Source organism: Chiloscyllium punctatum, chromosome 1 (genome assembly GCF_047496795.1).
Source record: "Chiloscyllium punctatum isolate Juve2018m chromosome 1, sChiPun1.3, whole genome shotgun sequence".
NCBI lineage: Eukaryota > Metazoa > Chordata > Chondrichthyes > Orectolobiformes > Hemiscylliidae > Chiloscyllium > Chiloscyllium punctatum.
In genome coordinates this window covers 113,792,874-113,809,493 of record NC_092739.1, presented here as the reverse complement: position 1 = coordinate 113,809,493, position 16,620 = coordinate 113,792,874, and the positions used below count along the sequence as shown (strand labels likewise).

Here is a 16,620-nt window from a genome sequence, read left to right as displayed (position 1 = left end):
AACCTTACTTGTACTTATAAGCTTTATAATGCAGGTAGGAGCTCAGAAATTATGTTTCCACCAATTGCATAATTTCTTCTTCCTGTTCCAACTGTAGGAAGGACAGGGTTAGTATAAGGCATGGGTTATCCTGTCATTCCAGTACTGACCATTGCAGATTGACTTAATTATGATCCAATTTATAATGAGATTTGAAACATGATAATATTGCCTGATGCTTATTTTTTTCTGCAGCTGTGGACAGATTATCAACGCTCACCTCAGCATCTTCCACAGATTTGAATTTGGTAGAACCTAATACTGTAGAACTTGATCAAAATATGGTTGCCAACAAAAACAGTGCACAAATGATGGAGGACTTCCTGCAGAACAGAACAACAAACTTGAAAGTGCAGCCACTGGAAAAACGTACTGTGGACAATGTAGTGGAGAACAAAGTAGATTCACAGGATTGCAGTACCTTGCCACACGGTAACAAACCTGACATCCCAGTTACAGATATTGATGATGTTATAAATCAGCTAGATTTTGCTGAGGGTGACATCCCAAATAGTTTGTCTTTGAATTCGGAAAAGAGCCAAGTTGATGTTGCTGCTCATACAATAAAAGCTACCAACAACACAAATTGTATCAGTAATAAAGGTGATTCTTTAATAGATATTAAACAGGAAGTTCTTGACTACTCTGTTCTGAATTCAGTCAACACAGGAAAAGTATTTTCAGTAAACAAAACATGTCTGACTAACTATTCCAGAAACTTAAGAACTGAGAAGAAGGACAAACCATTGGGTTTAACAGCCAACAAGGAAAATAGGAAACAACAATCTATGTATGCTGCTGCAGTGGACTCTGATTCAGAGACTGAATCTTTGGATAGCCCTCACTCATCCTGTACTAAAGTGGGTTTACCTGGAGATGTTGGTTTCACTCAATGTGAAAGCCTCAGTATTGCAGATTCAGATACGGAAGAGGTTGAAATCTGCTTCCAGCCTAGTGATCAAGCTCAAATATCACAGCAATGTGTGCAACTTCCAACAAATCTGAACCAAGAGGTTGTGCACGAGAGTGATTTGCCAATGACTAGGCTTGCTCCAGAAGCAAGTAAGGAGACAATTTCGGCAGATAAAAAGACAAATTCAAATCTGCCTTCTTCATCCTATGAGAATGAGCATAGTTTAAGCTATTCCTCACCACCTTCCAATTTTGATATGAAGGGGATAGAGATTGCCAAACAGAGTCCAATGCTAAACTCTGTGAATCATAGACTTGCTGAACCAATCAAATCTGAAAGCACAAGTATCATTACAGCTTCTTTTTTAAATGATCCACAAAATAAACAAGTGGGATTTGATCCTTCTTCCAAGCAGGATCTACCAATAAATTCTTTGGAAGACACAGATATGATGACCTTACATAATCAAAATGATTCAGACAAAGGCCAATGTATCAAAGAAGTCACTAGAGAATTTGATGAAAAGTTGGAACATCACAGTGATTCTGCCTTTTCTGCATCAAGACTTCAGTCAGAATCATGTTTGGAATTGAATAGGACAGACCATGATTTTTCTTCATCGCTAGATTCCTTGGAGCACTCTGAAAAAGCAGAAATTACAAAAGCAAGTCATGATTCCTTGTATCCAGTGCCCAAGCCCAGGTTATCCGCTACAAGTAAGCCAAATCTGGATACTCAGGATGCTGCCTTATCCATGAATCAGGTCAGAAAAGAAAGACTGACTTTGTCAGGTCGTGGCAAAGATTCTAGTCCCCCGCCACAAAGACAAAATCAGTTCAAACAATCCTTTGGCGCACAAATTGTGAAATCGTCCATGCCACCTAGAGGACAAAATGAAAGTGGTGCAGCATCTCAAATGTGTACTAGATCGAAGTTTCAGGACAAAGCCCAGAAGTTTTATTCAGCACCAAAATTAAAGGGGCTCAGCATTAAAAGTAAAAACAAACCACCATCTGAAACCAATGAGAAGAATGCAACAAAATCTGAAGGATTCAAAAAATCAGAAACATTGCAGAAATGTTCAGAAAAGTTACCAGTTTGTGATCATCAATTATCAAAACTCTTCACTAAAAGAGCATCCTTAATATGCAATATAAAAGCAAATAAACATCCTGAGAAAAATAAATCCGAAACAAAGAATGAGAAAGAAGTCTGTAATGTTCCAGTACATTCTTCGGGAGAACAGCTTTCAGTGCATTTACCAGTAGATACTGGACTCCAAACAAGAGAGAAAAATAAGGGTGAGACAAAGACCTCCAATATCACAGGTAAAGTGGATTTGTGCAATGAACAGCAAAGACAAGCTTTGAAAGAAGATCCTAAAAACCAAAAAGAGACAGGTCAACAATTAATACTGGATCATAAACTAAAAGAGAGAGAATCCAAAGAAACTGTATGGATTAAAGATCCTCATAAACCATCTGGGGAATCAGAAAAATGTAGAAATGAAGAAAGCATTTCCCAAATATCAAGTGAAACATCGGCTAAACTACATATAAGATCTCCAGTGGAATTATGTGAGAATGTTAACATGACCAACAAAAATCGGGACAAATTGGCTCATGGAGCACAGAGAGTAGAGCAGAAACCTTTACAAAAAGAACAGGTGGAGGAACATTTACCACCTTCAGGATATAAATCATTGGAAGACTCTACTGTTCTCTCTTCAACTTCATTGCATGAGGATGATCGTGAATGCATAGCAACCCGCCGGAGCTTTATTGAATTAAAACTAACATCACCTCCATTGGAAAGAAAAGAAATTAATAACATGGCTACCCCTACAGAGCTTTTAGAGCACAAGTCAAAGAAATCGTCTATAGTTGAGGATAATGCCCAGAAACCAAAAATAGCTCCAAAACCTCCTGTGGGCTTTGAACAGAGACCAGATCAATTAAGTAGTGATGACACACAATTTGATAAGAATCCATCTGAATCCTATCCCATTAAAACTTCTCAAAGACAAAAACTGTTAATAGAGAGAAAGGTAATATCATTTGACACATCACAATTGCACACCACTGTTAAAAGTATAGATAATGTTCAATCAAATGTTGAGGCAACAGGAACCTTAAAGAAATCTTTGAGTGAAGAAAAGCACTCCAGCACTGATTTTATCTTTTATCAAAGAGACAAGGACAAATCAAATATTGGAAGTTTAACAAATGAGCTGAATTGTCCACCAGAAGGAGGCTCTTTTTCTGTCAGACAGAGAATTAAGTCTTTTGAGAGCCTAGCGAGCTTTGACAAACCAGTAATCAGGAAAATAGACACACATTTTCTAGACTCATCCTTTGTTATTTGCAATAACAACTCCTCTACCAAGCCAGCAATAGGAAGGCGAATATCAGGAAGTGCAATACCTCTAACAACATCAAACATTTCATCTATTCGAAACTTTGATGCATCACGTGCATTGAGACGTAGTTTGAGCTCCTACACTGAAGGAAGGTCTGAGGTTGCCTTTCCATCATCACATTTAGAAAAGTCTGCATCTGGTGTGGCTTTTCTCAACTTTGAACCAAATTATTCAAAGAACCATACTGAGGAAGTTAAAAAGGAATGTGAGTCCAGTAGCGAAAGGTCTCAGGAGCAAGGTTTAAATTCATGCAAAGTTAACAACAGTAAAAGTAGATCGTCAGTCAACCATCGACCAAATGCTTTGTCTCGGTCCAAGCTGCGGGAACTGAGAGCATTAAGCATGCCAGATCTTGACAAATTGTGCAGTGATTATTCTAGTGATCCAATGACCCAGAGTTTTAAAACTGAACTGGAAGTCAAGCCAAGAACATCTATTGGTCTTGCTGCTGAAAGCCTTACAAATGTGGCTTCTGGAACTGCTTCTGCTACCAGTGGTCCAGGTTTAGTGAAAATCTATAGATCTGGAACTCCTAATTTCAGATCAAAGAATTCCTGGAAAAGCAGCAATGGAACACTAGATTCGTGGTCTGATGATGAGCTGGCAAATAATAAGAATTTGTCAGAGAGCAAAGGCAGAAGTTGGTCAGTCAGGTTAGTGAGAATAATGCCTGAAGTTGCATACTGGATTATATTGGTTTAAAATAGAGAATACAGGTTGTTCTGGTATAATGTGCATTTTGTCAACACAAATTGGCTGTAATACAATTGACGAATTGTGGACATTGTTTGGATAACACAAGCTTTCTACTGAACGGGTATTGCGATTTTCTATCGCGATTTTCTGTAGCGGCTTTCCATCGCATGATTTTCTATTGCATGAGACTGCAAAGGATCGCAACCGTTGTGTTATACCAGAACACCCTGTAATTCATTGATGTTCTGTAAATGTCAAGAGCAGACACATGTGTAAAAGAACAATACGCTCAAATTATTTAAGGAATCCTTTCTGACTCTCAAAAGGACATCTTATTGCAGATAATTGAAATGACTTCCCTGAGATGGGTAGTCTTGGATGAACCTAAGCCAAACTTCTCAAAGCTCGAGGGAAGACCAGGTCTTCAAAACCTTTGATAATACTTTCCACTGTTGACTATCTTTAGTACAAAATACAGCTAATTATAAATCAATTTTATATTACTTGATCAACAATCATAAATAATTGTTATTTGCACCCAACTTAAAAGAAGACTTTTAAATCTTTTCCCTTACTCTCCTGAGAGGTCTGGATCACATTTGCACAAAATGAGTGCTTTCCCTGTGCTCATCCTTCATCCATTTGGACATGCAACATTCTCTAAGTAGCGAGCAGACACAGAAACTAAATTAATCTTTCTCCTCACTAACACAAACTTAGCTCTATTGTAATGCATCTTGAAGTATAGACGAAAGATTGAGTAACTTAAACCACAAATTGAACCTGCTTCTTGACTTATGGTTAAAAATTGATGGGCGAAATTGAGGACGGCAGATGCTAGAGATCAGAGTCGAGAGTGTGGTGCTGGAAAAACACAGCAGGTCAGGCAGCATCTAAGGACCAGGAGAATCGACATTTCAGGCATAAGCCCTTCATCAAGAAATCTCTGATGAAGGGCTTATGCCCGAAAGGTCAATTCTCCTGCTCCTCGGATGCTGCCTGACCAGCTGTGTTTTTCCAGCACCACACTTTCAACTTAGAAATTGATGCCTTTCCTCACGTGGCATCAATTGGTGGCAGGGGACGTCACATGAGAAGGTGGTGTCTCTGTCCTGATTAAAGCCATGGCAGAAAGGATTATGGACATCATTTCCACTCCACTTCCAATTGAGGCCTTAAATTAAGGCCCACTAGAGGACGTCATCTGGATGCCACTGCTCAGTGGTGGGAGGAGCACTTACCCTGCTGGAAACCTGAAAAGCAAAGGTAATCAGAATTTCTTGCAGGGTCCCAGGGTTGGGCAGGGAGGAAATCCCTGTTCAAAGGCACTCACTGCTTGATCAAGGGACCCAGCTTTGAGAATCATCTTCTTGCCCAATTCATTTCATTACTGAAACTTAGGAGTCAAGGTTGATATTCTATGTGCCCATGAACACATTGTTCAATACCTGGACAAATAATCTCTTTTGATGTCATTACAATCATGCCCATATGTTGTAGTGATCCATTGTTGCTAGACAATCAACTCTAAGTAGAAGTTAAAACATAATACTACTTTTGGGCAGATATAATTCAGTCAGTTTAGTCTGCCTGTCTACAGTATTGCCTTGTATTATTTCTATTAGCCCTCAATCACATTTAGAGACAGAGCAAAAGAGTTAAATTCTTGTTTTTTCATTCTTTTGATCCTTCACAATTAGTGAATATTATACTTAAAATAATTAGTTAATCTTCTGAAGTCTTCATGTTGCTGTTTCTCATCTCTTCTGTATCTCTCTCCTGTCATAGAGTCATAGAGATGTACAACACGGAAACAGACCCATCAGTACAACTCGCCCATGCTGACCAGTTATTCTAGATAAATCTATTCCCATTTGCCAACACTTGGTCCATATCCATCTAAACCCTTCCTATTCATATATATGTCCAGATGCCTTTCAAATGTTGTAATTGTACCAGCCTCCACCAGTTCCTCTAGCAGTTCATTCCATACATACAGCACCCTCTGCGTGAAAAGTTGCCCCTTAGGTCCCTTTTAAATTTTTCCCATCTCACCCTAAACCTTTACCCTCTAGTTTGGACTCCCCCACCCCAGGGAAAAGACCTTGTCTGTTTATCCTGTCCATGCCCCTCATGATTTTATAAGCCTCTATAACATCACCCCTCAGCCTCTGATGCTCCAGAGAAAACAACCCCAGCCTATTCAGCCTCTCCCTATAGTGCAAATACTCCAACCCTGGCAACATCCTTGTGAATCTTTTCTGAACCCTTTCAAGTTTCACAACATCCCTCTGATAGGAAGGAGACCAGAATTGCACACAATATTCCAGAAGTGGCCTGCCAATCTACCCTTTCTGCTTTCTTCACTTTGCCTTTTTCTTCTTTCTCTGCTGGGGAAGTAATTGGGATGGCCTGGTGCAGCTGAAGTAAAAGTCACCAAAGATAGAAGCCTGTTTGTTGTACTACATTCATATGAGGGTGCAGGCTTCAGTGTCTGTCCCTCAACTCCAATCTTGTGTTCTGTCTTCTTTCTTTTTCACCTTTTTTACTCTTCATTCTCCTTCCCATTTTCCATTCACTCTCATTGCCCTGTTTTGATTCTTTCCTTGAAATAATTTTAAGGAAAGGTACTGAACAGAAAGTACTTTAACGGGAGTAACACTGTCCAACCTACAAAGAATTATTTGCATTTCAGGAGGCTATTCAGCCATGATCATACCGTTTAGCAAAGAGTTATCCGACCTTATTCCATTTTCAGTTTTTGGTATGTAGCCCTGTAGATCACAGCACTTTGAGTGCATCCAAATGTTTTTAAATGCCATGAGGGTTTTGCCTCAATCATCCTTTCAGGACTGAGTTCCAGAGCCCCACCATCCTCTGGGTGAAAATATTACTCGACTCCCCTCTAACCCTTTTACCATTCACGTCATATCTACATCTCCAATTACTGTAGGGTGGATCTTATGGAGTGAAACTTTCCCCACACTCCGGCTAAAAGGTCAAAAGGGGTCTGGGCATGATCCTGACAGCTGCCACCCAGTAATTTATCACTGGGAGCAATATTAATTACTTTAAAGTGAGAGTTGCAACCTTTCTTGGGACGACATTACATGGGATTGTTCTGTAGTCCCACCAGTGCCAGCAGGAATGGTGAAACTTGCTGGGACTACAGACCCATTTTCCCAAGGAGCTCAGGTAACTCTGGGTCTGGGTGTCTTGGTGAGCAGGAGTGGGATTTGCAAATGGGACTTCAGCTGGTGGGGGTGGTAAGAAGAACTAGGTGCAAGCGGTCTGAGAGGTTAGTTATAAGGATTGAGGGACTTGGGACGGGTGCCTCTGATGGGCCATAAGTGATCAATAATTGTCCACTAAGGGCCTCAATATGTCCAAAGGTGAGTGGGCCACCTGAAACCTCCTTCACATGCCATAATATTTCAGACAAGTTGGGGAGGGCATGTAATTGGTGGGAGGACCAACTAATGGAATTTTGTGTTTTCCCCCACCCCCTTCCATCCCATAAACATATACCCTGACTTTGCTACTGGGGAGTGAAATCTATATCCACTCTGTCTAGGCCTCTTATAAATTTAATTCAGGCTTGAATATACTTAAGAACCTAGACTGCAGTAAAGAATCCCACAGATTTGCCACCCTTGCCATCTCTGGCTTAAATGTTCATTCCGTTATTCTGAGATAATGCCCTCTGGTCCAAGTACTCTTATTAAATATGTTAATGACAATATGAGGAAATGTACTATAGCCAGATCTACCCTGTTGAGTCCCTTAAGAAACTTTATGCTTCAATAGTGTTGCCTCTCATCCTTCGAAATTTCAAATCCTTACCAGGTACAGGTTTTATATGAGTACAACCTACTCAATTTGTCTTACTAAGACAGTCCCTCCATATCAGGAATCAGCTGAGTGAACGTTCTTTGGACTGCTTCCAATGTCAGTATGTCTTTCCTTAGATAAGGAGCCCAAGCATGGTCAGAGCATTCCAGCTGTAATCTGATTAGTGCCTTGTATAGTTTTAACAAAACCTTACAATTCCATTGAAATAGAGGTGAACATTCCCTTTGACTTCTCTATGACTCACTGAACTTGGAGGCTAGTTTTTTTTGTCATCTGAGGGTGAGGACTCCCAAATTCCTCTGTTCTATAACTATCTGCAGTTTTTCTTCATTTAAATAATAATAAGTTCCTCTATCCTTTCTGTCAAAGTGCATAGCCTCACATTTTCCTACCTTATATTCTATCTGTCAACGTTTTGCCCACTCACTTAACCTGCCTGTATTCCTCTGCAGACTCTTTGTGTCATTCTCATCAATTGCCTTCTCACCTCTTGTTGTGTCATCTCTAAACCTGGTTATAATACATTTCATTGTATAGTTATTAACACATATTGTAAATAATAAGTTTCAATAACAGAGAACAACCCTTCCAGTGAACTCAATAACCGGTTTGTACAATCACAGATGGTATCCAATTACTAATAAACAATAACTGTTGCTGGTAATATCTTTGACATTCCATAAAAACTATCAGAGTGCCAGATGTTACAGTAACTTAGAATGAGTACCCTGTATTCATTAAACTTCTGTTTTAAATTTAATGCATAACGGATAGAGGTATAATAATGGAAATGTGCTACAGAAACTGTGTATCTCTTAAAGTAGGAATATGCTTTTTGCAAGTTGATTGTTTGCTTACTCAAGCTTATAAGGCAGGATTTCACAGAGGAGACTGCTCTAAAAGCATATTATTCCTAGTGGCAAGGTTGTCAGAGTCAGAAATTATTCCACACAAAACCATGTTTTTTGTATATAATTGTTGATCATCACTTCTTTGTGGGTAGCAGAAAGCATAAGGGACTGTCAGAGAATACAGGAGGATATAGATAGACTAGAGAGTTGGGCGGAAAAGTGGCAGATGGCTTTCAATCCAGACAAATGTGTGGTGATGCATTTAAGCAAGTCTAATTCTAGAGCGAATTGTACAATGAATGGAAGAGCCTTGGGAAATGTTGATGGGCGGAGAGATCTGGGAGTGCAGGTCCATTGTACCCTGAGGGTTGCTGCACAGATGGATAGAGTGGTCAAGAAGGCATTTGGTATGCTTGCCTTCATTGGACAGGGTATTGAGTATAAGAGCTGGAAAGTCATGATAACATTGTACAAGACATTGGTTCGGTTGCATTTAGAATACTGTGTACAGTTCTGGTTGCTACATTACCAAATGAATGTGGACGCTTTGGAGAGGATGCAGAGAAGGTTTACAAGGATGCTGCCTGGTATGGAAGGTACTAACTATGAAGAGAGGTTGAGTAGGTTAGATTTATTTTCATTAGAAAAATGTAGATTGAGGGAGGACCTGATTGAGGTTTACAAAATCATGAAGGGTATGGATAGGGTGGAGAGAGACAAGTTTTTTCCCAGGGTGAAGGATTCAATAACCAGAGGTCACACTTTCAAAGTGAGAGGTGAAAAGTTTAAGGGGGAATACACGCAGCTAGTACTTTACACAGAGAGTGGTGGGTGTCTGGAATGCATTGCCAACAGAGGTGGTAGAGGCAGGCACGGTAAATTCATTTAAGATGCGTCTGGACAGATGCGTGAGTAGGTGGAGAGCAGAGGGATACAAATGCTTAGGAATTGACCAACAGGTTTAGATAGTACATTTGGATTGGCTCATGCTTGAAGGGCTGAAGGGCCTGTTCCTGGGCTGTAAATTCTCTTTGTTCTATCAGGTACCGAGAGATCCAGGGCTAATTTTCAGCCCCTTGCTGGGACAGGGAGATATATTTACTGTTGTTTTGAAGCATTTCAGTTCTGAGTTTCCACATTCTATGTGGAGGCTTTAAATAAAATTAAACTTTATGTACAAAATGGGAAGTCAGAGTTTTATTTTTGTTTTGAGGTAATTTCTTCTGCTTGTCTATTCTCTACAGGCCACTCATACTTTGCCTGTGGAGCAGAATTCTGGATTCTGCTTTGAAACTCCACACAAAAATATGATTTCTAAACCAGATGATCCATGAGGAGAGAACATGCAACCAATCAATCTGGGCTGTCATGTTTCAGTTGAAATACACTATTGTTGCTGTTTTGATTATGAAGTACTTCTGTTAAACTGCATTGTCTATTTGATAAGTTTTGTAATGTCTTTTCACCTACAGCATTCTTAAGCCTTTAAAATCTGTTTTTCAGTCTTGAGGATTTATCCCATTCTACCCAGGAGAAACAGAAATTACAGGCTGTTTTGTCCTCAATAATGGCTAAAGCAGATATCGATAAAGTAATACAGGAAGCTGAAACAGTAGCTGAGGTGAGATGTTCCAACATTCTGAATCTCCAGATGTCAGAGCTGGAGCCTAACATTGCAGATTTTTGTTAGTTCCCATTGCTTGTGAGCAGCTATGCTGTTTGTGCTTGTAACCATGGAAGTGAGCACTGCAAGACAAAACCTGTTGAAAAAAAGTGCTAATAGCATTATTGCCTGTTTTAGCATTATTCAAGTTTTTCAGTTCTTTTGGGGTAAACTAATTATTAGCAACAATGTATATCAGTTGTTTACATTAAGTTCACAGCAGGGAAATAGATGCTTGTGTCTCAGTTTGTATGCCTGTAACTCAGAAATGGCAATTTGTGTTTATAGTAGCATTATTCCAGCAGTTGTCTTTTATCACCTACAAAGATCTTGTGGACAGTACAACCTGGATGATTCTGAATTGATCGTCTTTAAACTCTGTCTGATTTTCTTCCTCCATTGCCCTAAATGCCAAACAACACCCATTAGATTATAAATAGACTTGTTGCCACCAGTGGCCAATTTCAGCACCTTTGTGTCCTATTGCGAGATCTGTGGGCATGCAATAATATTTTCCATGGCAAGTTCAGTTCTCAAAACAATCCATTATCAGGAAGTAATAGTCAATTCTGTATTTATGATCCCATTCATACTTTTAGTTGAAAGTTTTTTTTCATATTTGACTGCAATAAATGGTCCTGTGGGCAATTTGTGTTGGTCATTCCAATCATGCTGAATGTAAAGGTAATATCTAATTTTTGTTACAGACCCACTGCTTACTGTCAGATCAGCTATGTTTATTCTAGCTATGGGCAGGTTGTAATCATGGCCTACCTGTAGAGGTGTGTTCTGAAAATTACCAGGGTATACAAGCTGTCATTGTAGAAGGTCTACCTTAGAGTATTGAAGTTTAAGACCATAAGACATAGGAGCGGAAGTAAGGCCATTCGGCCCATCAAGTCCACTCCGCCATTCAATCATGGCTGATGGGCATTTCAACTCCACTTACCCGCATTCTCCCCATAGCCCTTAATTCCTTGTGACATCAAGAATTTATCAATTTCTGCCTTGAAGACATTTAGCATCCCAGCCTCCACTGCACTCTGCAGCAATGAATACCACAGGCCCACCACTCTCTGGCTGAAGAAATGTCTCCGCATTTCTGTTCTGAATTGACCCCCTCTAATTCTCAGGCTGTGTCCATGGGTCCTAGTCTCCTCGCCTAACGGAAACAATTTCCTAGCGTCCACCCTCTCCAAGCCATGTATTATCTTAGAAGTTTCTATTAGATCTCCCCTTAATCTTCTAAACTCCAACGAATACAATCCCAGGATCCTCAGTCGTTCCTCATATGTTAGACTTACCATTCCAGGGATCATCTGTGTGAATCTCTGCTGGACACATTCCAGTGCCAGTATGTCCTTCCTGATGCATGGGGACCAAAACTGGACACAGTACTCCAAATGGGGCCTAACCAGAGCTTTATAAAGTCTCAGTAGCACAACGGTGCTTTTATGTTCCAACCCTCTTGAGATAAATGACAACATCGCATTCGCTTTCTTAATCACGGACTCAACCTGCATGTTTACCTTTAGAGAATCCTCAACTAGCACTTCCAGATCCTTCTGTACTTTGGCTTTATGAATTTTCTCACCGTTTAGAAAGTAGTCCATGCTTGTATTCTTTTTTCCAAAGTGCAAGACCTCGCATTTGCTCACATTGAATTCCATCAGCCATTTCCTGGACCACTCTTCCAAACTGTCTAGATCCTTCTGCAGCCTCCCCACTTCCTCAGTACTACCTGCCTGTCCACCTAACTTTGTATCATTGGCAAACTTCGCTAGAATGCCCTCAGTCCCTTCATCCAGATCATTAATATATAGTGCGAACAGCTGCGGCCCCAACACTGAACCCTGCGGGACACCGCTCGTCACCGGCTGCCATTCCGAAAAAGAACCTTTTATCCCAACTCTCTGCCTTCTGTCAGACAGCCAATCCTCAATCCATCCCAGTAGCTCACCTCGAACACCATGGGCCCTCACTTTGCTCAGCAGCCTCCCGTGTGGCACCTTATCAAAGGGCTTTTGGAAGTCTAGGTAGACCACATCCACTGGGTTTCCCCGGTCTAACCTACTTGTCACCTCTTCAAAGAACTCCAACAGGTTTGTCAGGCACGACCTCCCCTTACTAAATCCATGTTGACTTGTTCTAATCCAACCCTGCTCTTCCAAGAATTTAGAAACCTCATCCTTAATGATGGATTCTAGAACTTTACCAACAACTGAGGTTAGGCTAATTGGCCTATAATTTTCCATCTTTTGTCTTGATCCTTTCTTGAACAAGGGGGTTACAACAGCGATCTTCCAATCAGCCGCGACTTTCCCTGACTCCAATGACTTTTGAAAGATCTCAACCAATGCCTCCGCTATTTCCTCAGCCACCTCCCTCAGAACTCTAGGATGTAGCCCATCGGGGCCAGGCGATTTATCAATTTTAAGACCTTTTAGCTTTTCTAGCACTTTCTCTTTTGTAATGGCAACCATACTCAACTCAGCCCCCTGACTCCCTTTAATTGAATATGAATATGAACTGTCAACTAGGATTCTGCTGTATAAGTTTAGAGTGCAACAAAAAGAACCAGGTTACCTATCCAAAGAATTTCAGTAAAATAAATGGGATATAAATGACTCACAGTTATTTCTGGATCAGTGTAGTAAAATTACTGTACACGGGGGACATGAGAAATCATTGGCAGATAGGATCGAGGAAAACCTTAAAGCTTTCTATAGGTATATCAGGAATAAAAGAGTGACTAGAGAAAGGTTAGGGCCAATCAAGGGTAGTGGTGGGAAGTTGTGTGTGGAGTCCGAGGAGACAGGGAAAGTGCTAAATGAATATTGTTCGTCAGTATTCACACTAGGAAAAGAAAATGTGGTTGAGAAGAATACTGAGATATAGACTACTAGACTAGACAGGATTGAGGTTCACAAGGAGGAGGTGTCAGCAATTCTAGAAAGCGTGAAAATAGATAGGTCCCCTGGGCAGGATGGGATTTATCCTAGGATTCTCTGGGAAGCCAGGGAGGAGATTACAGAGCCTTTGGCTTTGATATTATGTCATCATTGACTATAGGAATAGTGCCAGAAGGCTAGAGGATAGCAAATGTTGTCCCCTTATTCAAGAAGGGGAGTAGGGACAACCCTGGTAATTATAGACCAGTGAGCCTTCCTTCAGTTATGGGTAAAGTGTTGGAAAGGTTATATGAGATGGGGTTTATATTTATTTAGAGATGAATAAGTTGATTGGGGATAGTCAACACGGTTTTGTGAAGGGTAGGTCGTGCCTCACAAACCTCTTTGAGATCTTTGAGATGGTGACCAAACAGGTGGATAAGGGTAAAGTGGTTGATGTGGTATATATGGATGTCAGTAAGGCATTTGATAAGGTTCCCCATGATAGGCTATTGCACAAAGTATAGAGGCATAGGATTGAGGGTGATTTAGTGGTTTGGATTAGAAATTGGCTAGCTGAAAGAAGACAGAGGCTGGTGGTTGATGGGAAATGTTCATCCTGGAGTTCAGTTAATAGTGGTGTACCGCAAGGATCTGTTTTGGGGCCACTGCTGTTTGTCATTTTTATAAATGACCTAGATGAGGGCGTAGAAGCATAGGTTAGTAAATTTGTGGATGACACTAAGGTCGGTGGAGTTGTGGATAGTGCTGAAGGATATTGCAGGTTACAGAGGTACTTGGATATGCTGCAGTGCTGGGCTGAGAGGTGGCAAATGGAGTTTAATGCAGAAAAGTGTGAGGTGATTCACTTTTGAAGGAGCAACAGGAATGCAGAGTACTGAGCTAATGGTAAGACTCTTGGTAGCGTAGATGAGCAGAGAGATCTCTGTGTCCATGTACATAGATCCCTCAAAGTTGCCACCCAGGTTGACAGGGTTGTTAAGAAGGCATACGGTGTGTTAGCTTTTATTGGTAGAGGGATTGATTCTCGGAACCATGACATCATGTTGCAGCTGTACAACACTCTGATGTGGGAGTATTGCATACAGTTCTGGTTACTGCATTATAGGAAGGATGTGGAAGCTTTGGAAAGGGTGTAGAGGAAACTTACTAGGATGTTGCCTGGTATGGAGGGAAGGTCTTATAAGGAAAGGCTGAGGGACTTGAGGCTGTTTTCGTTCGAGAAAAGAAGGTTGAGAGGTGACTTAATTGAAACCTTTAAGATAATCAGAGGGTTAAATAGGTTGGACAGTGAGAGCCTTTTCCTCGGGTGGTGATGGTTAGCACGAGGGGACATAGTTTAAATTGAGGGGTGATAGATATAGCACAGACGTCAGAGGTAGTTTCTTTACTCAGAGTAGTAAGGGCGTTGAACGCCCTGCCTGCAACAGTAGTAGACTCGCCAATTTTAAGGGCATTTAAATGGTCACTGGATAAACATATGGGTGAAAATAGAATAGTGTAGGATAGGATAGGTAGGTTTCAGATTGGTTCCACAGTTCAGTGCAACATTAAGGGCTGAAGGGCCTGTAACTGCGCTGTAATGCTGTATGTTCTATGGCAAGTGTATTTTTGCTAGATTTGAAACAGTTTTTGCTATCCTGTCCCTGCTTAATGCAGCAGTTTTTGCTGCAATTTTTAAAAACATATTTTGTTATTCCTTTTCATTTTATTTCTTTTGTTATACGGAAAGCTAATGGGTAATATTTCAGCCTTACTCAATCTCAGAAGATAGAACATTTTCCCCTTATCCAGTAAATTTGCTCTGTGGCCTTTCTGAGTTACATTATATTTAGGATGTGGAGGAGCCAGGTTGGCTAGAGTGGATAAAGTTAAAAATCACACAACACCAGGTTATAGTCCAACAGGTTTATTTGGAAGTACTAGGTTTCGGACCGCTGCTCCTTCATCAGAAACCTTCACCCGATGAAAGAGCAGCGCTCTGAAAGCTAGTACTTCCAAATAAACCTGTTGGACTATAGCCTGGTGTTGTGTGATTTTTAATATTATATTTATGTAGCAATAACTCAGAAAATGGTTTGATCTTCATGATTTAGTCTGTTGCATGAGGATTTTTAGCCTTAATTCAACACAGAGGACAGGGAATGGAATTTTACTTCCTGTTTATTCTTTATTGTGCTGCTGGTGATCCCAACAAAAGCAACACAGCAATAACGTGGCTAAAGCAATGCAATTCTTTGCTCTGGATCCCTTTACACTGTGACATAATGGAATATTCCTAGTGAATTTCACATAAATATTAAATGAAGTTTTCATCACATCATTTTAACTGGATCAAGTCCAAGTCACAGTGGTTGAAGTCCCATAACTATTTCACTTTTTTCCTGGTGTTCTAAATCTCTCATTTCTCTATCTTAAACTTAGTGCAACCAAATACGATTGCAAATCCAAACCCAGGCTTCCTATGAATAATGCCTGATTAACATGAAGACTTGGAAACTTAAACTGAGATTTTCCAATGGGTATCTGAAAGGGCAGGTATATTTATAATAGATACTAATGGCATGGTGATGCCATAAATGCATTTTCTGTCAAGATGACAGAATAGATAGCATTGACACAATGAGACTAAATCATTTCTCCTGCAAGCACCTTAGAAGGGAATTGCCTGCTAATTTTAGCAGCAGTACCATTTCAGGAACGGCTTTGATTTTTTTCTTTATTCTTTTATGGGGTTTGTCTGCTGTTTTATGTCTACTTTGCTTTTAAGATATCTCACCTTTTAAGAGTTCCACGTGATGCGGGTATGTAATGTTGTAACATTTCCTAGTAGTTAGCATGCTCTGCTATGTGTCTACAAACTGCATACACTACTGAATTGGTTTGCTATAATGTCTGCTTCATGACTTGCAGTAATTTTTATTTCCCGATTTAAATAAACAAACCAACGGAATTAACCATTTAATATCAGACCATTATCATGACAGGTGTCACTAGCAAAGTCAGCATTTGTTGACCATTCCTAACTGCCCTTAAACCAGCAGAGTTCGGACCCGAACAGGACAAACAGTCCCCGTGGCCCAACATTTCAACTCCCCCTCACACTCTGCCGAGAACATGGAGGTCCTGGGCCTCCTTCACCGCCGCTCCCTCACCACCAGACGCCTGGAGGAAGAACGCCTCATCTTCCGCCTCGGAACACTTCAACCCCAGGGCATCAATGTGGACTTCAACAGTTTTCTCATTTCCCCTTCCCCCACCTCACCCTAGTTCCA

General features: G+C 40.5%; 1 protein-coding gene across 5 annotated transcripts in view; it reads left to right on the top strand.

The window, feature by feature from the left end:
* The window catches only part of pdzd2 (PDZ domain containing 2), a 544,030-nt gene that overhangs the window by 506,104 nt on the left and 21,306 nt on the right, over window positions 1–16,620 (top strand). For all 5 annotated transcript variants that reach the window (XM_072572501.1, XM_072572518.1, XM_072572511.1 and 2 more), the window contains 2 exons: window positions 235–4,024; window positions 10,274–10,391. In XM_072572501.1, the coding sequence (XP_072428602.1) occupies window positions 235–4,024; window positions 10,274–10,391 (3,908 nt within the window). The remainder of the gene's footprint in view (window positions 1–234; window positions 4,025–10,273; window positions 10,392–16,620) is intronic.